The sequence below is a fragment of the Cervus canadensis genome, chromosome 11, assembly GCF_019320065.1.
Source record: "Cervus canadensis isolate Bull #8, Minnesota chromosome 11, ASM1932006v1, whole genome shotgun sequence".
Lineage (NCBI taxonomy): Eukaryota > Metazoa > Chordata > Mammalia > Artiodactyla > Cervidae > Cervus > Cervus canadensis.
Window position 1 is genome coordinate 32,899,538 of NC_057396.1, and position 27,020 is coordinate 32,926,557.

The 27,020-nt window shown below is 36.1% G+C and overlaps 1 protein-coding gene across 16 annotated transcripts in view; it reads left to right on the forward strand.

The window, feature by feature from the left end:
* Positions 1-27,020, forward strand: part of SOX6 (SRY-box transcription factor 6) — a 672,686-nt gene that overhangs the window by 241,115 nt on the left and 404,551 nt on the right. Inside the window, exon 1 of one of the 16 annotated variants that reach the window (XM_043481403.1) lies at positions 24,806-24,826. The exons of the other annotated variants lie outside the window; for them this stretch is intronic. Within the exon in view, the coding sequence (XP_043337338.1) occupies positions 24,813-24,826 (14 nt within the window). The 5' untranslated portion in view covers positions 24,806-24,812. Of the gene's footprint in view, positions 1-24,805; positions 24,827-27,020 lie in introns of those variants that run through there. 16 annotated transcript variants of the gene reach the window in all.

Consider the following 27,020-nt stretch of genomic DNA (forward strand, 5'->3'; position numbering starts at 1 on the left):
TTCACTTCACAAATAACCTAACCTGCCTTCCATTATTCCCTTTTTCCTTTCTTAAGACCTACCCTGAAGTTGACAGTGACCTCGCAATGAACTCTGTAACTTCATTTTAGGTCATTTTTTAGAGCTAAGCATAGAAACATCCAAAGTTGCACTATTTTATTCAGAATGGACAAAAACTTCATGTGAGGTATCAAATATAGTGTCTTTTTACCTTCAGATAATTTCCTCTTATGTTGTGAGATGTTTTTTTTCCCTGTCATTTGAAATTATGATGCATTAGGCAATTAGGTCAAAAGTGGAGTCCAACAACTGACTTGAATGTTGAATGTGCATTGGTATCCTATAATAGAGGGGACTCCTTGTTTATTTGCTAGTTTATTTTTGAAAGAAAGTTGTAAATGGCAATTTACTCTACCACCCCCCCCCCATGGTGTACATGTGCAAGACAAAGATAAAAACTATGTTTCCTTCGTGGAAGGGTGTGGAGGTAGAGGATGATTTCAAATTAGAAATAATGACAGCAATAGAGGCTTCCGATGAAGATACAGTGGCTACCAAAGGACAAAGGAGAGAAGCTAATTTCTGAAGTTGAGGTATTTGATTAAACATTTATGTTGTTCTTTATGTGTACAAGTGCCAAGTATGTTGTTATTTATGAGCTGAGGAGAGGTGTGTTTGACAGAGGTGTTTATTGGATGGTTTGATGATGGCTGGGAGAGAAGCAATACTGAGATATTCAGAAAACCTGTAATAAGTAAAAAATATTTTGATAGGTAAAGACTTTGGCTTTTTAAGGCTTTTGCAATGATTAACTGGGAGAATTGGTTTATTATTAATGGTGGTTTACAATTTTGGATAATAACATTGACTTAGAGAAAAAACTACCAGATTTTGATTAGAATGCCTAATGCTTTCTTGTATTACTTTAATGAACTTCCTTTTGTAGAGACAGCTTACAACTTTGTCAGCCTCAGGTGACTTTGTGTTTATTTTTTTAAAGTCTGGTGTTGTTCTTCTGTGTGTGTGTGTTTGTGTTTGTGTGTGCATGTGTATTTGGATTGGAGGAGGAAATAGGGAAAGAATGTGCTATTTTAAGGAGATGAAAAGTCAGTGAAAGTTGACGTAAGGAAATAGAGGTTTGTAATGAAAAATAAAGGATTTCAAGCATGTTTTCTCCCTTAACAAGAAAAATTAAAGTACATTATGCATAGTTCCATGAAGAATGTATATAAATATCATATGCAAAATTAAAGAACAGCGAAAACTTTCTAAGAAGTTAATGTATATGATTTAATAAAATTGTAACAGCGGTAAAGAGAAATTTTTTTGAACATACTTTTAAATATAGTGTCCAATTGGGATATATTTTCAACAGTATAGGCTGGGCCATTTATAGATTACAGCACTTTTAATTTTCTCAATGTTACAAAGTGTTGATTTTGATAAAGAATTTGTTGATGGTATATCAGCTTCTCCATGTGGAGGAGTGCTACGGAGTGATTAGTCAGTCTTGGGGCTTATGGCCAAAATTCAGAAATTGTGTCCCCAGTTCTTCTGGCCTTCTCAAAATGGGAAGAAGCTAGTAAGTTTTCCTGAGCCTTGATTCCTTGTGAAACAAATTCTTCATTATCAAGCATGTCTGTGTTTTTCCTCTTTCTTCATCTTCTTTCTTTTTTTGGAAATTCTCTTTTTCTCTCACGTTGTTACTACCTCCATCTATATTTAATTAAGTAGATACTAATTTTAGAGATACTCCAGGTTTAAATTAGTTACGTGAAAATTCTTTACATTTCTATCATTTTTTATTGTAATTTTAAAGCCAAGGAGTCTAATTTTTCACTCTAAGTTTAAAACTGAGGAATGTAAAACTTGATGAGATTAGTTGATTTGCTCAAGATCACATATTTAGGACCTGGATCAGGATTTTTGGTAATGCTACACTGCCAAATAATTGGTCCCTATTCAGTTTTTCTTTGTTTTTCCATCTTGATGACTTGCGTCAAGATATTTGTTTTAATCAAATGTTCAACCATGTAAAGTTATTTTAATTTACTGTATCTATCTGTCTATTAATAGATGGACATGTTTCAAGGAGATTTACCTCATTGCTTCATAGGGCTCATTTGCAGCTTGAAATAGTACTTTTAAAGGGTTTCATCATTTTAAATAAAATTTCTAATTGGATAGAATATACTAATACATCTATGATTTGCCTTTGGAGAAAAATATTATATGTTTTTTGTCTGTTGTGATAATAAGGCATATGTTATTTTTTGCTTTTCCATAAATTATACTTATTTAACAAGTAGAATGGATTTGGAGAAAAGGGTAAAATATAGTCTTTTTCACTGCTTTTATTTTTTTATTACAAAGCAAACTAGTTATTGGGGAGAATTTGGAAAATATAGAAAAGAAAATTAAAAAAAACTCTATAACATCTAGAGATACCTCAAAAATGCTTATACTGATTATATGCTTCAAGTTTTCCTACTTAGATGCATATTATTTTTAAAAGAAAAATATCTTATTGCAGATGCTGTTTTGCAAGCTACTTTTTAAAAGTTAACATATCATGATGATTTTCCCCTGTCCTTAAATATTCTTCTGCATAACTTTTCTTTTTGAAAATGAACTTTATTTGCTACAAAAGTAACAGATACTGCATATAAGAAATTTAGGAAACATATAAAAATAAAAAGAAGAAAAACCTTCATTCTCAGTCACGATATAATCATTATAATATCAAGGTTATATACATCCAGTATTAAAATTTTGTTTCTCCCTCTCTAATGTTAATATCTATATCTCCTTTTTATACAAAAATGGAATTCTATGGTAACAAATGCTTTATATTCCACTTTTTTATTTAACAGTATCTCATATCATTTACGTTTTCCTGTGATACCACTATTACTTTACATCATTATTTTTAATGGTTGCATACTATTCCATTTGTGGGCCTCTCATAGTTTATAATTGATCATCTATAGTTAAGGTATTTAAAAATTTTTTACTATTATTAACAACATTGTAATAAAGTCTTTTGTAGATCGATCTTTGCACACATCTCTGATGATTTCTTTAGTTTAAATTTTTAGAAATGATTTCTTGGTTAGTCGCTTTTTAAAGATGTTTAATGCATATTGCCAAAATGCCCTCCAGAAAAGTTGAACTGGTTTACTTTTATCAGTAGTGCATGAGAGTACTCACTTGCCACATCCATGCTTACACACACTACTGTTGTTATTTTCAACCATTGCCAATATGACAGGTAGAAAATGGCAGATTATTTTTATTTTTTTGGAGATTATTTTTAGTATAATTATATTTCTTAGATTAGTAGTGAAATGAATATTTCTTCATTTGTTTATTGCTCATTTGCATTTCTTTTCATTTTTAAAAAATAACTTTCTTATATTCTTTGAGAAGTAGCTTTGATTTTTTTTTTTTTTAGATGCACAAATATTTTATTTCTAGTACCTGTGATCAAGATAAAAAATCTTTATACAAACATTAGCTTTGGGAATAGGAATGTATACAAAAGCCAATTTTCTAATTACTGTTAGTATTGTGAATTTTAATATCTAGCCTTTAATCTAGATGTGTTAACTCATACATCAGAACTGCATTCTCTTAAGGTATACAATCCTTGGACTCTTCTATTAATTGCAGTTAGTAAGTCACCTTAGCTCTTTGAGTGCATTTGGATGTCCTTTAAAAAAAAAAACCAAACAGTCATTTGGTAGCCCACACAAAAGATTCCTTAATTACTTGACAAAATTCAATCATCTTCTTTTTTTCGTTTTGTTTTTTTTTTCCTTCCAAGTTTTATCTCATTTATTTATTTATTTATTTTTTTATTAGTTGGAGGCTAATTACTTCACAACATTTCAGTGGGTTTTGTCATACATTGATATGAATCAGCCATAGAGTTACACGTATTCCCCATCCCGATCCCCCCTCCCACCTCCCTCTCCACCTGATTCCTCTGGGTCTTCCCAGTGCACCAGCCCGAGCACTTGTCTCATGCATCCCACCTGGGCTGGTGATCTGTTTCACCATAGATAATATACATGCTGTTCTTTTGAAATATCCCACCCTCACATTCTCCCACAGAGTTCAAAAGTCTGTTCTGTACGAGAAGTAGCTTTGATTTTGGAGTTGGACTGTTGGCGACAGAATTTGAATCTTGGTTCTACCGCCACTACTTACTAACTCTGTAACCTTGGGTGTTTATTTAATCTCTTGGTTCTTCAGTTCCCTTACCTGTAAGTTTCTTATGTTTCATAGACTTGTTGCAAGGGTCAAATGAATGAACATATATGAAATATTTAAAATAGTCCAGCACAAAGTAATGCACATGACTATAATGAGCAGTTCATACTAATTTGTAAGAAGCCTTTATATGCTAAAAATTAATCCTTTATCATTCATGATGCAGATTTTTTTTTCCAACCTTGTCATTTTGTCTTTCACTTAAAGTGTTTAGAAAATCAATTCTCTCTCATTAAATCTAAACTTTTATTATTTTCCTTTTTTTTCTGCCTTTGGTGTCACTTTTAAGGATGTCTTTTCCACCCAACATTATATGTTTGCATATATTTTATTATGTTGATAGTATTATCATGTTTTTTTACATTTAATTTTTAATCCATCTGAAATTTATTTTGTTGTGTGATATGCTATTGGGATATAAAGAACCCACCTTCTCAACAGTATTAGTCATATAAGCCATCTTTTAAACACAACAATTATCATGGACTAAATTCTTAAAGATATTTGAGTCTGTTCTTAACTTCTTTTATTAATAATCGATCTGATCATCTACTGGGAATACTTTTAACTAGTGACATTTTATATTTTTTAATTGAATTATGTTTTTAAAATTATTTTGGTTATTGCAAGCATTTGTTTTTTCAGATGAACTTTAGAATAATCTTATCATTTCTTCCCCTGCCCACCAAAAAAACCCTCTGATTTTTATAGAAGTATAGTAAACTTATAAGACAGTTTGGGATCATATGATTTTTAGACTGATATGTTGTATTTTACTTTAAGGATACATTTTAAATTAAATCCACTGTGCTTAGTACACAACAGGCAGACAGCAGAAGTTGTTGAATAAATGTTAAATATGTTAATAGTAACTGCTGAAAATTTACATGGTTTTAATTTTTACCTATCATAAACAATACTTCAATGAACAAACATAAATCTTTGAATACCACCATGATTGCTCCTGTGGAATAAATTCCTAGACATCTAAAATACAGTTCAAAGAGTATTTTTAATGATTTTGATATATCGCCAAGTAATTTTCTAGAAAGGATACACTGGTTCATACTCCCATCAACAGTTTAAAATCATACTGTTGTGATCAGCTCTGTGTTTGTATCCCCATTGTAAGATGAAATACCAATTTCTAATAAGCTTAAAATTAATATTTCATGATAAAAGAAACACTTTTACTTTTTAAGTGGTTGTTTATGTTTTCTGAATATAAAGGAGAGGCACGTTAAACCTGCAGAATTTAGAGTAAAATAATGTGTTTCCTCTGCTATAGAATAATAAACCAACCAATGTAGATATAAATCCACATGCTTGGGCAGAGTCACATGTGCAAGGAACCACATGATGCTGATGATGATGATAATACAGTAAATATTATTTTAAGATAATGTCTTCAAGTGACTTTTCCCACTATTCTAAATTATATTTCTCCTTTCTTTGTACTGTAAGATCACTTCTCCCTCTCTTCTGATAAAAAGAAATTCAACTTACTTAGTTTTAGTAACTTAATTAGTTTTAGTGTTTATCCAGTTTTAATTCTTTTCATAGTGACAGAATATTGTCACCATTACCTTGCATGGACAATCTCACTCCTTCTATGACCAACTGGCTTTATGTTACAATTTTTGTTAGAGGAAAAAAAAAATTTGTATTTATTTTGTTTTGTCCTTACATTCCTGGGAACTGAGATTTAAACAAGAAAGTAAACTAAGATTACGATTTTGAATAGTTAGATGGAAAGAAACTTATAAACAAAGGGCTTTAAGTACTCTGGTTCCTTTAGTATTTTATTGATCTATTTATTTACTTTTCATTCTTCCTCTTTATGTCTCTTTTGGCAGTATACATACCACAAAAAAAAGCGGGTAAGGCTCAATCAGTTGTGATAGTACAGTTATTACTACTGTATTTTAAAAGTTGAAGTCCTCCTTGCTTGGGAATAAATACCACTAACTTTAATATCTCTGTAACCACAACTTTTTGTTTTTATAAAATGTCTTTATCAATTGAACTTTTAGTTTTCGGAAGAATAATAGTCCTTAATACTTTTTGTTTTTCTCTTCTTTCCTCTTTCCTACCTTTTCTCCATCTCTTCCATCCACTCTGGCCCCTCCGTTTCCCCCTTCCTTTCCTTTCCTTTCTTTCTGTTTAGTACTAAAGAGATTCAACAGTCAGCTCTGGAGTCTGAAATATTTCATCAGTAGTGCAGTAGTGTTCCACAGTTGCCTGGGGAGATTTAAGTTGCCCTATGCTTGGTCTATAGAATGTAGTCGGGGACTTAATGATGATCACAAAGAATTCTTTCCTTATTTTCTTCACTTTAACCTCATAGAGATCATATGAAATTCTTACCTATAGCAAGAGTGTATGATTTTAAAACTGAATTTCCTTAACTTTTCCCATATTCCCAGAGCCTATCTTTTGAAATGAGGTTTTAGCCATTTAAAGGCAGGAGGGTAGAGGAAGTGGGTGAAGGATTCCACTTACAGCTAACTCTAGCAAACATGCATGGATTATGTCTTGAGCATTAAGTACAATTTTCTAATCCTGGGATGACTTTCGCTTGACAGCCAGCATGTTTCCCCTTCTCTGTTTGAACTCTTGTTTCTACTCTCACCCCTTGCCCATTTGGAGGAGGGGGATTTCTAGTTTAATATTGGCCTTGAATCAAGTCAGAAGGTATAGATTTAGGAGGGTTAAAAAAAAAAATCACATAATGTAGGCCAGACCTATACAGAAATGGCTTGACATTAACCAAATTGTTTGCTGAATATCCTGTTTGTATTAGATCTGCAATTGTGTGCATTACTATAATCATATATCATTCATCAGAGAGGTATGCAACTATAGAGTTTTAATGGGTTCTTTAGGACTATATCCATTTCCTTTGTCTTTTGTGTACAGTGCTCAGTACTTTGGAATTTGGGTATCTGTATTCTAGTTCCAGTATCCCTTGGTGCTTTAGAATTTGGAGAGCTGGATTCTAGTTTCAACTCTCTCTGCTACTAATTAGCAACTAGTTACTTGCTTGAGCAAACTGCTTAAGCTTTCTAGGCCTCACTTCCTTTCAGTTGTAACAGTCTTTGATTCAGTGATGCAAACTGTCTAATCTCAGCTGGAGAGATTAGGTTTGATATATAAAAAATGTTATTACTCTCTTTCATAATGTGTATAACTACTGTGTGAGTTAGGTTGAAAAAATAATTGGAATGGACTAATAAAGTTTGAAAAGGGTTTAAGAAGTGTTAGTAGTATTAGTGAGCATTTGAGATTTTTTGAATTGTAAATTGATGAAATTATAGCTATTTTCTCATGTAATGTGTAATGGCAGTAGTCATTTTTTAATTAGATAACCCTCTAAGTTCTATTTAATAAGTTTCTAATAGGTATAATGTTAGTATTAAGTTTGATTCTTATACTTTCACTCTGTGATTTTTGCCCTTAGCTGTTTTCTTTTCTTAAAACAATAATACAATATGGCACAGCCGCAATAATTATAGAAATAAAGAGAAGGGATGAAAGTATAGAAAATGAGAGAGAAAGGGAGGGAGTGGGGGGAAATGAACACAAAAGGAATAAGAGTGAACTTGGTCATTACTTTCTAAGTATTCTTCTGGCCTTCAACAGCAATTTTATGTTATTATTTCTTGGATTTTGCAGTGGATAAAGCATCTCTTGTTTTTCAATTTTAATTATTTAAAATATTTGAGTGATATTATGGCACATGTTAAAGCAAACACTGGTACTTAAGTCTAGTACTAGATAGGAGAAAATGTTAAAAAGCTATCTAAATGTCCATTGACAGAGGAATGGATAAAGAACATGTAGTACATATATATAATGGAGTATTACTCAGCCATTAAAAGAATGAAATTATGCCATTTGCAGCAACATGGATGGATTTAGAGATTATCATCTAAGTGAAGTAAGTCAGACATAGATAAATATCATATGGTATCACTCATATGTGGAATCTAATTTAAAAAAATGATACAAGTGAACTTATTTACAAAACAGAAACAGACTCATAGATTTTAAAAACAAACCTATAGATACCAAAGGGGAAAGAAATGTGGTTAAAGGGGTAAATTAGGAGCTTGGGATTAACGTACACATACTTACTATATATAAAAGAAAACTAACAAGAACCAGCTGTATAGCACAGGGAACTCTACTCAATATTCTTTAATCTATGTGGGTAAAGATTCTCGAAAAGAATGTACATACAGGTTTAACTGATCACTTTGCTGTACGCCTGACTAGCAATATTGTGAATCAACTATAATACAATTAAAAAAAGGAGAAAATGGTATTAATACTGCTATCATTTTTCTCTTTTAAAATGCATTCCATATGTGATATTTGAAATACTGTTTGTATGGCAAAGCTAATTTTTAGAGTGAGTTTGAAATGCATTGTTATTATTTTAGCTGAACAAGCACTAAGAAGGCAGAAGGGTTGGAAACAAAGGCTACAATCCTGTGAATTAGTGATAGCATACTTCAAAGTTCCTATATAATACGATTAGTGGATATTCTTTCAAACTAGAAAAATTGGAGTTCCTGACAATGAAAATGTTCTGAATAGGGTTTGCAGATTTTCTGATTTTGGGAGTAGACTTTTCTATAGGACTTTACATGTTTTATAAGAGGTAGTTCCCAGATCTGTGGATATACAGTTCAGGATGTTGTGAATGATGAAGGGGCATTTTCTTAGTCCATTGGGCTACTGTAACAAAATAACCGTAGATAATTTATAAACAGGGCTTCCCCTATGACTCAACAGGTGAAGAATCCTGCCTGCAATGCAGGAGACACAGGAAACATGGGTTCAGCACCTAGGTTGGGAAGATCCCCAGGAGAACCACTCTGTAGTCTTGCCTGAAAAATCCCATGGACAGAGGAGCCTGATGGGCTACAGTCCAATGGGTTGCAAAGTTTATAAACAATAGAAATTTATTTATTACAGTTCTGTAGGCTGGAAATCTGACATCAGGGTACTGACTGTTGAATGAGGGCTATTTTCTGGCTCACAGACTTATTGTTGTATGGCGGAAGGGACTAGGGAGCTCTTTAGGATCTCCTTTAGTAGTGTTAGTTGCTCAGTCATGTCCAACTCTTTGTGATTCCACGGACTGTAGCCCGCCAGGCTCCTCTGTCCATGGGAGTCTCCGGGCCAGAATACTGGAGTGGATTGCCACTCCCTTCTCTGAAGGATCTTCCCAATCCAGGGATCAAACCCAGGTCTCATATGTTGCAGGCAGATTCTTTACCTTTTGAGCTACAGGGAAGACCTCTTATAAGATCTCTTTTATAAAAGCACTAATCCCATTCATGATGGCTCTATCCTCGTGAACTAATCTCACTTTCCAGTGGCCCCATCTACTGATACCTTCACCTTTAGGGGTTATGATTTCAACACATGAATGCTGGGGGAGGTACAACATTCAAACCATAGCAGCTAAAGGAAACTCAGAGAAAGACTTGGCTTTATATTTTGGTAAGTATGATGCAGTGTAATATTGTGAGATGATATCTGCATAGAAGCAGTAGTAATTGTATTGAGTTTGCATAGTCTTCATTATTTATTAAATATACAAGGGCTTAGAGGCTGTATTAGTAATGATACGTTAGTCTTTCTTTCTTTCTATGGTATTATCTAATAATTATCAGGACACATGATATGTATCAATATATATATGTTTTTTCAACATATTTGTTATATACTTTCATTTCTTAAAGATTATAGAGTTTAGCACATATAAACCATAAAACCACAAACTCTTGCAATAAAATTTAGGTAACACCTGGGTATGACAATTAAATTCTCAGTTGTGATACCACACCATTTATTTGCAAGATTCGTTGATTCCAGAGCAGTAGGGGAAGATGTTATAAACAACAGGTACTATCTAATAGAATAGGCGTGCATGCTTGCTAGGTTCGTTTCAGTTGTATCTGACTTTGTGCAACCCTATGGACTGTAGCCTGCCAGGCCCCTCTGTCCTTGGAATTTCTCAGGCAAGAATACCAGAGTGGATTGCCATGTCCTCTTCCAGGGGATCTTCCCAATCCAGGGATTGAACCCATGTCTCTTACATCTCCTGCACTGGCAAATGTGTTCTTTACCACTCACCACCTGGAAGCCCTTATTTGATAGTGAAAGAATGACCCAAAGAAGGAAGTTGGACCTAAGGGAAAAGAACAAAATATGAAAGAAGGAGTATGTTAAAGGAAGAGACTTCAAACAGTGGTACAGAAATTGAAGAAGAGCCCATTTGCTTGGATTGACTGCTGACATGTTTCTGTTTTAGACAAATGTTGAGAATGTATTTCTCTACATTTTGTAAAAGTGCAGAATTGTGCATTGTGAACTGTCCTTTGCAGTTGTCATTCTATGTCTGAATTATGAAAGCATGTTAGGGACTTAAAACTCGTATAGTTTGTGTCACAGCTATAGTTTAATAGTGAAATTATATTTCTTTTGTGCACTGGTGTTCATAGATATACTGTGAATAATTTTCTAATGTGAATAATTTTCTGCACAATGTCATTTTCTTCTCCAGTTGTTCCTGATAAATAACTTTACACACTATGATATTACATTTGTCATAAGAGTTAAAAAGTGGTTGTATCTTACGAGTATCACAAGTTCTGAACAGAGTTCACTTTAACTAATGTGGAATTTTAAAGCATCAGAAAAAATAATGAAGTGTTTTCAAAATGATGAGTAGGAGTTCATAGAAAATGAAAGAAAACTTATATATCAGAGCTTAAAGTTTTAATTAAGGATCTCTGTGTTCCAGTTATTCCAACCAGGTGTTCTGCCAGTGATGACAAAGTTACTCATCTATCCTGTCTTCATCTAGCGCTTCAAGATGGTTAATGATTTCATTCTTCTATTGCCTTCCTTTATTTTAATTTTTGTTCAGTTCTCCTTTTGTGAAAGATGTTCAGCTTCTTGTGACGAAAGGTTAACTGTGTACTTCTTTTGGAATCAATTATTATTGCCCTCACTCAACTGGGCTTATCTTGGTGTAACCTTTTGAAGAAGTAGCCTTTCCAACAAAGTCTTACTCTGCGCTGTCATCCTGAGTCTTTGTTAGTGCTCTCTTCTCCCTTCTGACTCACATAGTCTTGATTGGTTGGCTCCTCAACTTAGCTTGCCATCTGTCTCTACTTTCCCTTCCTTTTTGCATCTTCTTCCTATGATGTTAATTTGTCATTCTTTTTGAGATATAATTGATATATAGCACTGTATAAGTTTAAGGTGTACAGCATAATGGTTTGTCTTATGTTTAGTGTGAAACAATTACCACAATAAGTGTAGTTAACATATCATTATTTCTTCTAGAAAAATCTGTGTTTCTCTATCAGTTCAGTTCAGTCGCTCAGTTGTATCCGACTCTTTGCGACCCCATGAATCGCGGCACGCCGGGCCTCCCTATCCATCACCAACTCCCGGAGTTTACTCAAACTCATGTCCACCAAGTTGGTGATGCCATCCAGCCATCCCATCTTCTGTTGTCCCCTTCTCCTCCTGCCCCCAATCCCTCCCAGCATCAGGGTCTTTTCCAGTGAGTCAACTCTTTGCATCAGGTGGCCAAAGTATTGGAGTTTCAGCTTCAGCAACAGTTCTTCCAATGTTATTCAGGGTTGATTTCCTTTAGTTTGATCTCCTTGTAGTCCAGGAAACTCAAGAGTCTTCTCCAGTTTGAAAGCATCTATTCTTTGGCGCTCAGCCTTCTTTATGGCCCAACTTTCACATCTGTTCATGACTACTGGAAAAATCATAGGTTTGACTATACAGACTCTTGTTGGCAAAGTGACATCTCTGATTTTAAATATGCTGTCTAGGTTTGTCATAGCTTTCCTTCCAAGGAGCAAGCATCTTTTAGTTTCATGGCTGCATTGACCGTCTGCAGTGATTTTGGAACCCAAGAAAATAAAATCTGTCACTATCTCCACTTTTTATCCTTCTATTTGCCATGAAGTGATGACCTTAGTTTTTTGAATGTTGAGTTTCAAGACAGCTTTTTCACTCTCCTCTTTCACCAAGAGGTTCTTTAATTCCTCTTCATTGTTATGTACCAGGCACCACACCATATGGTCATTGAAGATATATCAGTGAACTAAACAGAAATTCCTACCCTCAAAGAGCTTATATTATACTGGAAGGAAAAAGGCAATATAGAAAAGAAATTATTTTATAGTAACTCAGAAGATAAATGCTATGGAGAAAAATAAAATAGGTAAGGTGAATAGGGAGTGCTGAGTGTGTAAATATGTCCAGTTTTAAGTAGGATGGTCATGGAATTTTTCATTGAGAAGAAAATCTTTCCTCATAGACTTAAAATAACAGCAAAGGAACCATGCATGCATATATCTAGGGAAGAGTGTTTCAGGCAGAGGGCATGACCAAAGTAGAGACTTTAATGTTGAAATGTGTTTGATGTTCACGCAACTGGAAAGAGAGCAGAATGGCTGGAGATGAGTAAATGAAAGGAAAGTAATAGAAGAAGTCAGAGAAATAATAGGAACCAGATTATTAGGAACTTGTATATCATTGTGAGGATTTTTGCTTTTATTCTGTGTGAGATGGGATGCCATTGGAACATTTTGAGCAGAGGAGAATATGATATTCTTGTGTTTTGAAAGGATCATTTAGATTGTTGCTGGGAATAAATTTTAGGGATGCAAAAGGGTGGAAGCAGAATGACCACTTAAAGGCAACTCCAGTAATCCAGGTGAAAGTTACTGGTGGTTTAGAGTAGCAGTGGAGGTGGTCAGAAGTGGTTATATTCTAAACATAGTTTTAATGAAGAACTAACAGGACGTTCTAGTAGATTGGATATGGAGGGTGAGAGAAAGAAAGGAATCAAGGATGACTCCAGGATTCTGGCCTGAGAAGGTATAAGGATAGAGTTGCCATTAAGTCAAGTGGGAAAGGCTTTGAGAGGAACAGGTTTTAGGAAATATCAGAAACTCAGTTTTGGACATGTTAGATTTGAGATGTATGCTAGCTATCCAAAGGAGGTAGGGAGTAGACAGGAGAGAGGAGTGGACTGGAGATAAAAATTTATGATTCTATAAGCTTATACAGATATGAGTATAGTACTTCTAGATCTCAGTCTGTTATTTGTTCTGTTTGAAAGACTTGTTTCTGAGTCTTTGGTTAAGATAATATTGAAAAAATCTGTATTATGTTTAATTCTGAGTGTAAATTCTGGTTCAAATGTAAATTTATTCCATTGTCAATCTTCTGGTCTGCCTGTATAGTTAAGCATAGTCACATCTAGTCAGGAGAACAAAAACCATGATAAACAGTTTAAGTGGATGGGACTTAATTGAGGATACTTGCTATACAGGTATTGGAAGGTTGAAAAAACAAAAAGGGAAGTCAGTAGTTCCTATATCTATATGTTTCCAGATATAACTGTAGGGAGCAGCTGCCAGTGATGCCAGCTTCCATTTGTGTGGAAAGAACGTGGCCTATTTGAGTTTAGGAACTTGGAAAAAAATGATGACTGGGGCTTAGATTTCTGGGGAGAGGGTGTACTGTGTGACTTGCTCAGCCTACTGAGGGGAACATGACATGGCTTCTGCTCTAATCACTGAGAGGAGAGTTGTCAGCTGGTGTTGGTATCTTTGAGGGGGTTAGGCAGCTGGTATTGGGAATGCTAAAAGAAGCTAAGCTGATGGGAATGTAAAATGGTACAGCCATAAGCATATTTTGCTGCTGGAGGGATGCTCTCATGAGCTAGAAAAAGGAAGTCTCTTCTCTTCTCCTCCCACCTTCTAATTTCCCACTAGTCCCTCTCATTGGCTGAGCCTAATAGGAAGCCAGCTGGCAAGGGAGCATGGGAAATAGAGTGCCTCAGAATCACAGAGCAGAGTATTGAAGGGTGATGTGAGAGTCAGAGACAGTAAGTAAATAACTGGCACATGTACTGTGAATGTTAACATATGAATACAATTTTAAGACCTCATTCCATTGAAATGTTCAGCAAAGTGGGACACTTTATATTTTAAGCCATAGTACTTTGGCTATTTATTGATAATAAGTAGAAAATAATATTTGGTGTTAAAGAGGATACTAACTGATTAATTTTAAGAGTGACTTGGTTTTCAAAATTTTAAGCTACTTTCTGTCTCCAGGCAAGAAATTAGTCAGTTCACTCATCCAGCGATAGGTACTATTCTTGCACTTAAAATATGTTAGTGAATACAACAAACAATTTTAATTCTCACAGAGTTTATATTACTGATGGGACAGATGGATAATGACAAGCATGATAAGTAAGTTATAGAGTATATTAGAATTGTATAAGGTCTATAGAAAAAGAAATTTAGAATAGGATAAGGTACATTAATAATGCAAGGAAGCAGTATTATTAAATAGAATGATTAGAATAGGAGTCATTGAGAACATGACATTTGAGCAAAGACTTGAAGAAGGTAAGAGTGTAAGCCATAGGAGAGGAAATTGTTATTTTCCTTTTTTTTTAATAATAGCCTGTCTAGTGGATGTGATATTGTATTTCATTGTGGTTTTGATTTGCATTTGCCTAATGATGGATGAAAAAGCAAAAAGATAGGACATTGAAAGATGAACTACCCAGGTTGGTAGGTGCCCAATATGCTACTGGAGATCAGTGGAGAAATAACTCCAGAAAGAAAGACAGGACGGAGCCAAAGCAAAAACAACACACAGTTGTGGATGTGGCTAGTGATAGAAGCAAGGTCCAATGCTGTAAACAGCAATATTGCATAGGAACCTGGAATGTTAAGTTCATGAATCAAGGCAAATTGGAAGTGGTCAAACAGGAGATACCAAGAATGAACGTCAACATTCTAGGAATCAGTGAACTAAAATGGACTGTAATGGGTGAATTTAGCTCAGATGACCATTATATCTATTAATGTCGGCAGGAATCCCTTAGAAGAAATGGAGTAGCCATCATAGTCAACAAGAGGGTCTAAAATGCAATACTTGGATGGAATCTCAAAAACGTCAGGATGATCTCTGTTCACTTCCAAGGCAAACCATTCAATATCATAGTAATCCAAGTCTATGACCCAACCAGGAATGCTGAAGAAGCTGAAGTTGAACAGTTCTATGAAGACCTACAAGACCTTTTAGAACTATCACCCAAAAAAGATGTCCTTTTCATTATAGGGGACTGGAATGCAAAAGTAGGAAGTCAAGAAGCACCTGGAGTAACAGGCAAATTTGGCCTTGGAGTACAGAATGAAGCAGGGCAAAGGCTAATAGAGTTTTGCCAAGAGAACACACTGGTCATAGCAAACACCCTTTTCCAACAACACAAGAGAAGACTCTACACATGGACATCACCAGATGGCCAACACCAAAATCAGATTGATTATATTCTTTTGCAGCCAAAGATGGAGAAGCTCTATATAGTCAGCAAAAACTAGACCAGGAGCTGACTGTGGCTCAGATCATGAACTCCCTATTGCCAAATTCAGACTTAAATTGAAGAAAGTAGGGAAAACCACTAGACCATTCAGGTATGACCTAAATCAAATCCCTTATGACTATACAGTGGAAGTGAGAAATAGATTTAAGGGACTAGATCTGATAGAGTGCCTGGTGAATTATGGACAAAGGTTTGTGACATTGTACAGGAGACAGGGATCAAGACCATCCTCAAGAAAAAGAAATGCAAAAAGGCAAAATGGTTGTCTGAGGAGGCCTTACAGATAGCTGTGAAAAGAAGAGAAGCAAAATGCAAAGGAGAAAAGGAAAGATATAACCATTTGAATGCAGAGTTCCAAAGAACAGCAAGGAGGAATAAGAAAGCCTGCCTCAGTGATCAGTGCAAAGAAATAGAGGAAAATAATAGAATGGGAAAGACTAGAGATCTCTTCAAGAAAATAAGAGATACAAAAGGAACATTTCATGCAAAGATGGGCTCAATAAATGACAGAAATGGTATGGACCTAACAGAAGCAGACAATATTAGGAAGAGGTGGCAAGAAAACACAGAACTGTACAAATAAGATCTTCATGACCCAAATAATCACAATGGTGTGATCACTCACCTAGAGCCAGACATCCTGGAATGTGAAGTCAAGTGGGCCTTAGAAAGCATCACTACAAACGAAGCTGGTGGAGGTGATGGAATTCCAGTTGAGCTATTTCAAATCCTGAAAGATGATGCTGTAAAAGTGCTGCACTCAATATGCCAGTCAATCTGGAAAACTCAGCAGTGGCCACAGAACTGGAAAAGGTCAGTTTTCATTCTAATCCCAAAGAAAGACAATGCCAAAGAATGCTTAAACTACCTCACAATTGCACTCATCTCACACGCTAGCCAAGTAATGCTTAAAATTCTCCAAGCCAGGCTTCAGCAATACGTGAACTGAGAACTTCCAGATGTTCAAGCTGGTTTTAGAAAAGGCAGAGGAACCAGAGATCAAATTGCCAACATCCGCTGGATCATAGAAAAAGCAAGAGAGTTCCTGAAAAGCATCTATTTCTGTTGTATTGACTATGCCAAAGCCTTTGACTGTGTGGATCACAGTAAACTGTGGAAAATTCTGAAAGAGATGGAAATACCAGACCACCTGACCTGCCTCTTGAGAAACCTATATGCAGGTCAGGAAGCAACAGTTAGAACTGGACATGGAACAACAGACTGGTTCCAAATAGGAAAAGGAGTACATCAAGGCTGTATATTGTCACCCTGCTTATTTAACTTATATGCAGAGTACATCATGAGAAATGCTGGGCTGGAAGAAGCACAAGCTGGAATCAAGATTGCCGGGAGAAATATCAATAACCTCAGATATGCAGATGACACCACCCTTATGGCAGAAAGTGAAGAGGAACTAAAGAGCCTCTTGATGAAAGTGAAAGAAGAGAGTGAAAAAGTTGGCTTAAAGCTCAACATTCAGAAAACTAAGATCATGGCATCCGGTCCCATCACCTCATGGGAAATAGATGGGGAGACAGTGGAAACAGTGTCAGACTTTATTTTTTTGGGCTCCAAAATCACTGAAGATGGTGACTGCAGCCATGAAATTAAAAGACACTTACTCCTTGGAAGGAAAGTTATGACCAACCTAGAAAGCATATTAAAAAGCAGAGACATTACTTTGTCAACAAAGGTCCGTCTCATCAAGGCTATGGTTTTCCAGTGGTCATGCATGGATGTGAGAGTTGGACTGTAAAGAAAACTGGGCACTGAAGAATGGATGCTTTTGAACTATGGTGTTGGAGGAGACTCTTGAGAGTCCCTTGAACTGCAAGGAGATCCAACCAGTCCACCCTAAAGGAGATACGTCCTGGGTGTTCATTGGAAGGACTGATGCTGAAGCTGAAACACCAATTCTTTGGCCACCTGATGCAAAGAGCTGACTCTTGAAAAGACCCTGATGTTGGGAAAGATTGAAGGCAGGAGGAGAAGAGGTCAACAGAGGATGAGATGGTTAGATGGCATCACCGACTCAATGGACACGCGTTTGGGTGAACTCCGGGATTTGGTGATGGACAGGGAGGCCTGGCGTGCTGCAGTCCACGGGGTTGCAAAGAGTTGGACACAGCTGAGCGACTGAACTGAACTGACTGAATGATGGATGATGTTGAACATCTTTGCATATATTTATTGGCCATTTGTAGATCTTTGGAGAAACGCCTGTTTGAATCCTTTGCTCATTTTTGAATTGTGCTTGAAATCGTTGTTATTGAATTGTAGCAGTTCTCTATGTGTTGTAGATATTAATAAATCATCAGATACATGATTTGAAAACTTTTCTTTTTCTGTGAGTTGCTTTTTCACTCTCCTGGTAGTGTCCTTTGATGCATATAAGTCATTTAAATTGATGAACTCCAGTTTATCTTTTTTTCTTTTGTTGCCTGTGCTTTTGTGTCATATCTAAGAAATGATTGCAAAGCAATGTCATGAAGACTTCCCCGAAGTCGTCTAAGGGTTTTGAGGTTTTAGCTTTTAAGTTCAGGTCTTTGATCCATTTTGAGTTAATTTTTGTATGTAGTGTAAGGTAAGGGTTTAACTCTATTGTTTTGTGTAGGTATTCAGTTTTCTTAGCACCATTTATTGAAGAGATCCTACTTACTTTAAATGAACTTTTTATAAATTTAGATATTGGGTAAAAAGAGATTAGAAATTATTGGTTTTTTACTTGTCTAGTGTTTTTTACATTCTTTTTGCTCTGTCTCTGTTGCCTGCTATCATTTGCAAAACATAATACAAATGGTAGTTAACTGAATAATTATTTCATAGTGAATATACAGTTAAAAGAATACTGTATTAGCTGTGGTGTTTTCTAGGAAAGTTACTTTTGAAACACATTTTTATAATATTTCCTGCTCCCCAGGAAATTTCATAGGCTTTATGTTCGTATATATATGTTATCTTGAAGTGCTAGACAACAATTTTTCTGTACACTATTATCAGTGTTTAGTCCATTGGAAATATGGGCATTATAACTTTTCCATCCATACTTTTTTGCCTATTAGCTCCTAGTATTTTTAATCATCCATTTTCATTTGGTGATGTGTCTAAGCTGAGGGTAGGATTGAAAGTTGTATTTCATGGTGATTTGTAATTGCTTGGGATAATTATCTGAGATTAATCTCATACTTCACTGGGACTTGTTCTTTCTTTTTCTCTTGCCTTGCGCTGTGGTTACACATTATTAACTGTGATTTGAGAGCTAGTTCTTTTCTTTAAGCCCCAAGGAAGAAAATGTGGTTGCTTTCTATGTCATAACTGTGTGAATGGTCTGGACTCTCGTGGCATCATTAGAGCTCTCAGTGGAGAGCACGCTGTCTCTCTTAGCCTATCACGAATCTGGCATGCTATGAGAGAAGGTACATTTGGAACATTGTTCTTTGCACTGCTCTTGTTTCCTGAATATAGTTCTTATGCTGCGCTCAATGGAAAATGCGAGGTATATTTATCCTGACGGTAACAATACCAAAAAAAGACAATGCAATGTACTTCAAATAAAGAACTTTACTACTGTTTCAAACACAAAACTAAAATCAGATTACACATAAATGCAAAAGGCGCTTCATCAAAATCCATCCTATACCTTAAATCTAGTCTGAGGATTTAGATTGCACACTCAGATTTACTTTCTCTACTTATTACACTTGAATAAATTTCACTTGGATGAGCTAGTTACTCTAGCAAACTTCTAGTTTCTGCACCATACTTTATAGGACTTGCTAAATATTTAATTTTTGCTGACCCAGTAGGGTCAACTCAATTTCATGAAAGCTTGGTATGTATGTTGATGGTTTTACACTCTTACACCTGTCCTGTGATTTTTGTACTTGGGTTACAAATTTGGGATTTCATGCTATCTCTTAGGCATGGTAAAGAAATGAAAGAACTAGATAGAAATTTATAAATTGTGACACTGATATGTATAAGAAATACTTCTATGTTAAATAGTGATTCATCTTGAGTACTCCAGTTGCCTAGTACACTTGTGTACATCTCAGTGCAGAAAGGGATTATGATGTGCCAGGCTTATCGGTTAATTTACTCTCTATGGCAGTCATTGACCAGTCAAAGCATGGAATTTGGACATGTATCTAAATCTTTGTTTTGTAATTTACCTGTAGTAAAATTTAAGCCTTTCTCATCAATAAATCAGAGATAATATTACTAGAATTGTCATACACTTTGGAAAGCCTAATGAGGTATTATTTGCATCTCTTTTTCTAGTTAAAATAGTTTTCTGTAGTATGAAAAGTACTTCTCTATGTGTGTGATTTGATTTAATTATATGTAGATAATTTTATAATGCACTCCCTTTTCAGGATGTTAGGATGCAAGAATAATCAGAGTCCTTTCTAACCAGTCCCTAGCAGCTGATTAAACACTGTATAGAGAACTGGGAAATATGAAAGATGGCAAATGAAATCCTGGTGGAAAGAATAGTCTAATCCCAAAGGACATTTTCAACAATAGTCTGGGCCCTATGCCTAGTACTTAGAGGGGCCTATGGTATGAAAACTCCTGCCCCTCACTGTACCATTCCCAGAATCTTATTTGTTAATGCTTGGCTTTATTAATAAAGTCATGACCACTTGTTCAGCACTGCATATGGTTAGTTGTGATTTCCAGCTGCCCATTGGGCTAAAGTGTAAACAGTGAGTAGATTGTTATGTTCTATTAAGCTTAAAGCTGTGATCTCATGTCTGTACCACATATGTCTGCAGCCAGAAATATATCCTTTTCCTGATCTTGTGGAAGAGAAGCAGCACTGTATCTGAAAAGAATCTGAATTCATTAGTCTAAGGGCTTTTAACTTTTCTTCTTACTGAAACCAAAGAACAAAATAAAAGCATAGAGTCGTGAACATCATCAGTAGGATGTCAACATGACACCAAACAGCATAATATATTGTCAAGATGAACGTTTAATCTGGTGACTGAAATTTCTATACATTTGGCATTTTCACAGAAGACAGAATGCAGGCAATAATCCAACAATCCAGTCAACAAAGAGAGCCTTAGTACAGTGGATTTGAAATAAGCACAACAGTTTGTCTGAGTGACTGAGAAAATGCCCATTGATAGAACTGGCTCCTAAATTCTGGCCCAATTGCTAATATGCTAGGTTAATTAGCATCTAAAATTTTGCTTTAATATGTTGATCAGGGATACTGTTGTTATTGTTTTTGGTGGTGATTTTTCTTTTTCTTTTCTTTAGTTTTTCTTTTAAAATCAGCTTCAGCTACTTGACATTACAGATGTTTCAGCTGTTCCCACAGTGTGAATGCTAGATAAAAACCTGAAGTTCTAAGCTCTCCGAAAAAGGAAATTTATAATGACACCATTTTATACCATACAAACAAGACGCTTTTAGATGTATATTTGTAAATATTTGTTACTTATTCTTCAGAGTAGTAATAGCCCCCATTTTCTGATGAGGAGGCTGTTTGTTTAAACAACTTTTCAAGGTCACAGAATCTGGATTCATACATAGGGCCAATTCTGTCCTTGGGATCTTCCAGCTATGTCACATTGCTCTTGCCTCTTTATAAACTGATTTTATAAGATAGCTTCTGGCCTCTAAAATATGCAGTATTTCTGAGTAATAATACTAGTAATTAATTGTAGTACCTTTTATTTGCATGGTGCTTTATTCTTTTCAAATTGATTATGGCCATTTGCTCATATATTCTACCTGACTACCCTTTTGGGATAATCAGGGTAAGTGTTATTATCCCTGTTTTACAGATGAATCAGATAACCTGAAAGAGGATAAAAATTTTGCCTAATTTTATTATTTAAATTTATTTTTATTGGAGTATAGTTGCTTTACAATGTTGTATTAGTCTCTACTGTACCTATTGGAGTCTTTTAGCTCAGGGTCTTGGTCCAGAAGCTGTTGAAAATTCTCTGGCCTGACTGGAATAGAGAAATTTCAGGGAGGAGGAAAAGTTAGGTTTGAAAACAAAATTTTCTTAATAGTTATTTTGTTGGGTAATGTAGTATACCAGTAACACCATATGGCAGGTGTAACTTTCTGAGTATTGGTAGAAATACAAAAACATTTAATAATTCTTCTTTCCTTCAAGGAAACTAGGACAGACAGTGTTGTGATAGAAATGAAAACTGGGCTTAATTATCAGAAGAGTTGGATTTTGGTGCTAGATCTCCCTTGACTGTCTGTGGTTTTGGGCAAATTTCTGCCGTTCCTTATAAGTTCCCTCATCTGAGAAGTAAGGAGAAATAACTAGATAACTTTTAAAGGTACTTTCATCCCTAAACTCTTTCAAATCTTCTCTCTTGACCCCATGACAGAAGACTTGTGTTGAATTGTCTGGTACTAGTAAATTAAAAGGTAAGCAAAGATGCAGAGACTCACTTTTGGGGAGCTGACTTTAATAATTGAATAGTCCTTAAAAATAAAGTCCTAATCAGTTACATCAAAATTATGAGGCACGTCTAGAATAGTTCTAGGTCAGGATAGAGTTCTTAGCTCTACCACTCACCATTTGTGTAACAATAGGTAATTTATTTTAGCATCCTGAATTTTAGTTTCTATATCTTTACTATAGCAATCACCTCCTTTCTCTTAAAAAACTTTTACTGACCATTAAGTGTTATGTTAGATGCTGAGGTTATAAGGTGAACTTTTTCCTTTAGGTGTTCAAAGTGTCTCTCTGCTAGGGGGTTTGCAATTGAAGCCTTTTCTCTAGTAATGGAACCATAGAATCTTAGAGGTGGAAGAAATCTTGGGGTAGTTCAATTTGGATTTAGAGTGTGAGCTTATGAGGGCAGAAACTTTATTTTGTTCACTACTTTATCCCAAGAATCTACAGCTATGTCAAGCATATGCATATGCATACTGAATGAATTAATAAAAGCAGAATAGTGAGAAAAATCATCTTTGGGTTATGTAGAGCCTTCTTTATCTGGAACCATGTTGTTTACATGTTAGACTGGCAACGTGCCAAGGCTTATGGGCATCTCTGTGACAGAAGGGGTAAACAGGGATATCCTCTGTGGGCACAATCACACTGACTGCTTCTTCAGTGAAATGTCTGACTTGTCATCCCTTGCATAGGAATGTTGAAAGAGTTTCGTGTGTTAGTTCTGAGAAAGGGTGGATTTGTTTGCTGATCTCTGTTCCACAGGAAATTGTAGAGCTCTGAAGAAGCAGTTTCCTTTACTTTGTGGCACAGAGTCCTTCAGCCATAACAAACTCTAGGTAGAATTTACCTGCTTTTTAAATTTTTCTTCCATTTTCAGACCCTAGTTCCCTTTACGCCCACGTCCTCCCCACAATACATATGGCATACCACACAGTGCTTCTACATAATCACCCTTTACTTAACTTTCTTTGGGGGAATTATGCTGTGTTCTATGGAGAAATTGCTTTATTTTCAGGGTTCTAGATTTTCTCTGGGTTTCCTTTGGCATTTCCCTGAACGGAGTCATGAGGCTTGTTTTTCGTGTGTCTATGACACTACTGGGGTGGGGTACGTGTTACAGAGGTTGTTACACTGTCCAGACCCAGGGAGGGAGAAGTGGAGTTAGGGGACACTGATATGGAAAGCAACCAAGAGGGCTTTTTTTCTTTACTTATTATTTCACTTTCAAGAAGAAGATGTGGTTTCCTCAAAAGAGCAGAGAAATGAGACTTGTCATTATCATGCTTCAATCATTATCTGTTTAGCAGTCACTGTTGCTTTTTTCCTCCCTCTGTAAAACAAGAGGCTCTTTTTTTTTGTTTGTTCTTTAAGAGAAAACCACATGACATATGGAAAGGACCTTTGTTTTAGAGGACCTGGTCTTTAGTCCTGTCTTCTTTACTCCCTAGCCAAAAAACTCTAAAAAGTTATCATCTCTGAGCACTATTTGCAGAGACTAATTCTGTAGAGATGATAACATGATAACACTACTGGTTGCACCAGGTTATCATATGAATTAAAATAAATAATGGAAAAGGCTTCATAAATTATATATATGAACTGTATACAAACCTACATCACTTGCCTCCACTTTCCATCATCTCTAAATCATCAAGAATCTCTTACTGCCTTTTAAAGTAGAAATATATCTTGTATTTTTCTCCCTGACTTGCAACAGCCTCATCAAATTTGAAGATTTGGAAATAAACATTCTCTTTTCCAGTTTTTGCTAGGAATCTTCATCAGGGCATTTCTCTGGCACCTTAAACAGCTGTTGTGTGTGTCAGTCCAGAGGTGGTTGCGTTTCACTGGTTCAAGATTGCATGATTCTGGTGTAGAGTTGCGGAGTTTTTGCTAATAGTGGTTGCTTGCTCTGAGATATGCTATATAATTTGGCATATTAATGAGAGGAAGTCAGGATGATGCTTTATAAGTGACAGAGACTTTGAGAAAATGGCACAACTCTATTTTTTTTTTCTAAACAGAAATGCTTCTCAAATTTTTTTTTCCCTTCTCATTTTTTCCTGGCAGCTTTGTATCTTCTACTCAGGTTTTTTTTTTTTTTTTCTTCCCTACTTTATGAAAGCTCTTCTTTCCTTATTTCCTCTAGTCAGTGTTTACAACAGAAGTAATACATGTTTTATGATTTTTTAAAGTGTTAGAGTTGTTTAATCTTAGAATAACATCTATTGAGTGAAGGAGGAGGGCATGGCAACCCACTCCAGTATTCTTGCCCAGAAAATCCCATGGACAGAGGGGCATGGTGGGCCCCATGTCTATGGGGTCTCAAAGAGTCGGACACAACTGAAGCACACAGTATTTTTAAAGTAGTCAAGGGAATGCTGACTCTGGATTGACACTGCATGTATTTGGATACTGACTCAGCTACTACTTATTAGCTGTTTGACCTTCTGACAAGTCACTTAAATTTTTTGGTCCTTATTTTCTTCTGTAAAATGGGTGTAACAGTAGTAACTACATCATTGGCAGTTATGAGGACTGAATTTATATGTATGTTTTTATATATAGTGGTGGTTTAGTTGCTAGGTCATGTCTGACTCTGTGACTCCAGAGACCTATAATCACCAGGTTCCTCTGTCCATGGGATTCTCTGGGCAAGAATACTGGAGTGGGCAGCCATTCCCTTCTCTAGGGGATCTTTCCAACACAGGGATTGAAACTGCATCTCCTGCATTGCTCCATACCATCTGGCCTTACCTGGTGGCTCAGTGGTAAAGGATCTATCTATCTATCTATCTATCTATCTATCTATCTATCTGTCTGTCTATCTATATATCTGTCTATCTATCTATCTGTTGTTGCTGTTCAGTCTCAGTCGTGTCCAACTCCTTGAGACCTCAAGGACTGGAGATGCCAGGCTTCCATATCCTTCACTAACTCCTGGAGTTTGCTCAAACTCATGTCCAATGAGTTGGTGATGCCATCCAACCATCTCATCCTCTGCTGCCCCCTTCTTCTGCCCTCAATCTTTCCCAGCATCAAGGTCTTTTCCAATGAGTCAGCTCTTTGCATCACGTGGCCAAATTATTGGAGCTTCAGCTTCAGCACCAGTCCTCCCAATGAATATTCAGGGTTGATCTTCTTTAGGAATGACTGGTTTGATCTCCTTGCTGTCCAAGGGACTGTCTGAAGTCTTTTCCAGCAGCACATATATATAAGTATGTAGTCAAGTAGACACAGGTTCAGTCCCTGCATTGGGAAGATCCCCTGGAGAAGGGAAAGGCTACCCACTCCAGTATTCTTGCCTGGAGAATCCCATTGACAGAGGAGCCTGGTGGGCAACAGGTTCATGGGGTCTCAAAGAGTCAGACATGACTGAAGCCATGTAGCACACAAGCACGCATGCACACACACACACATGCACATATATTTAGCTGTTATTGTTATTATTACCAAAACCTTACTGCTATTAATGTATATTTGAGACAATCAATAATTATGAAGCCCTAACATGTGCTTAGGATTCTGCTAGTTATCTTGGGAATTCAAATTGTATGGCACCATTCTTGTCTCCTTTTAGTGACTTGGTCTAGGGTAATGTAAGGCATATTTGGATAGTACAAGTTGCCTGAAGATTTGCTGCAGGTCTCTTATATGGCTTGATTGGGGACACAGAACATAAACAGAACAGGTAGCTGACAAATACAAATGTATTGATCAAGGTAAATGAATGTTACAGAAATAATTATAGTAAGAATGCAATAGTGGGCTGATATGCTCTTGAAAGGCTTTTGGAGGAGGTAAGATATTAGCTGAGCCTAAAGAGTAGACTATGGAAATGTGGAGATGAGGAAGGGTCTCACTTTTGGGGAGAAGGAGTAGGGAGTGGGAATAGGAACATTATAATGCACCAGATTAAAAAGCAGAGACATTACTTTGCCAGCAAAGGTCCATCTAGTCAAAGCTGCGGTTTTTCCAGTAGTCATGTATAGATGTGAGAGTTGGACTATAAAGAAAGCTGAGCACCGAAGAATTGATGCTTTCGAACTGTGGTGTTGGAGAAGACTCTTGAGAGTCCCTTGGACTGCAAGGAGATCCAACCAGTCCATCCTAAAGGAAATCAGTCCTGAATATTCATTGGAAGGACTGATGTTGAAGCTGAAACTCCAATACTTTGGCCACCTGATGCGAAGAACTGACTCATTTGAAAAGACCCTGATGCTGGGAGAGATTGAAGGCAGGAGGAGAAGGGGATGACAGAGGAGGAGATGGTTGATGGCTAACCGACTTGATGGACATGAGTTTGAGTAAGCTCCGGGAGTTGGTGATGGACAGGGACGCCTGGCGTGCTGCAGTCCATGGGGTCGCAGAGTCGGACACGACTGAGCAACTGAACTGAAAACAGACAGGGTTAAAGCTCTGGTGCTGCCTCTTACTGTCTTTGTGACCTTAGTTAAGTAACTTAATCTTCCAGAGTCTCACTTTTCTATACTGTAAAATGGGATAACGTTAGTTTTTTAGGTTTTGTTGTTAGTCAGTTGCTAAGTCATGTCCAACTCTGTTAATGTGAGTCTTAGAGCTAACTCATGTAAAGCAGCTACCATAGTTCTTGGCTCATAGTATTCAGTGAATGATATGACTGGGAATAGAGTGTAAAAATTAAAAGCATGGGTTTTAAAGTCAGGTAGGACAGGTTTGAATATTCTCTACCATTTACTAGCATTATAGCCAAAACCCAGTAACTCTAAGCTTACTTACCTCATTTGAAAATGGGGATACATTAGTAGCTTTATTGTTGAATTGTTTGAAATTTAGTGAATTACTGAGAAGCATAAGTAACCAACAGAG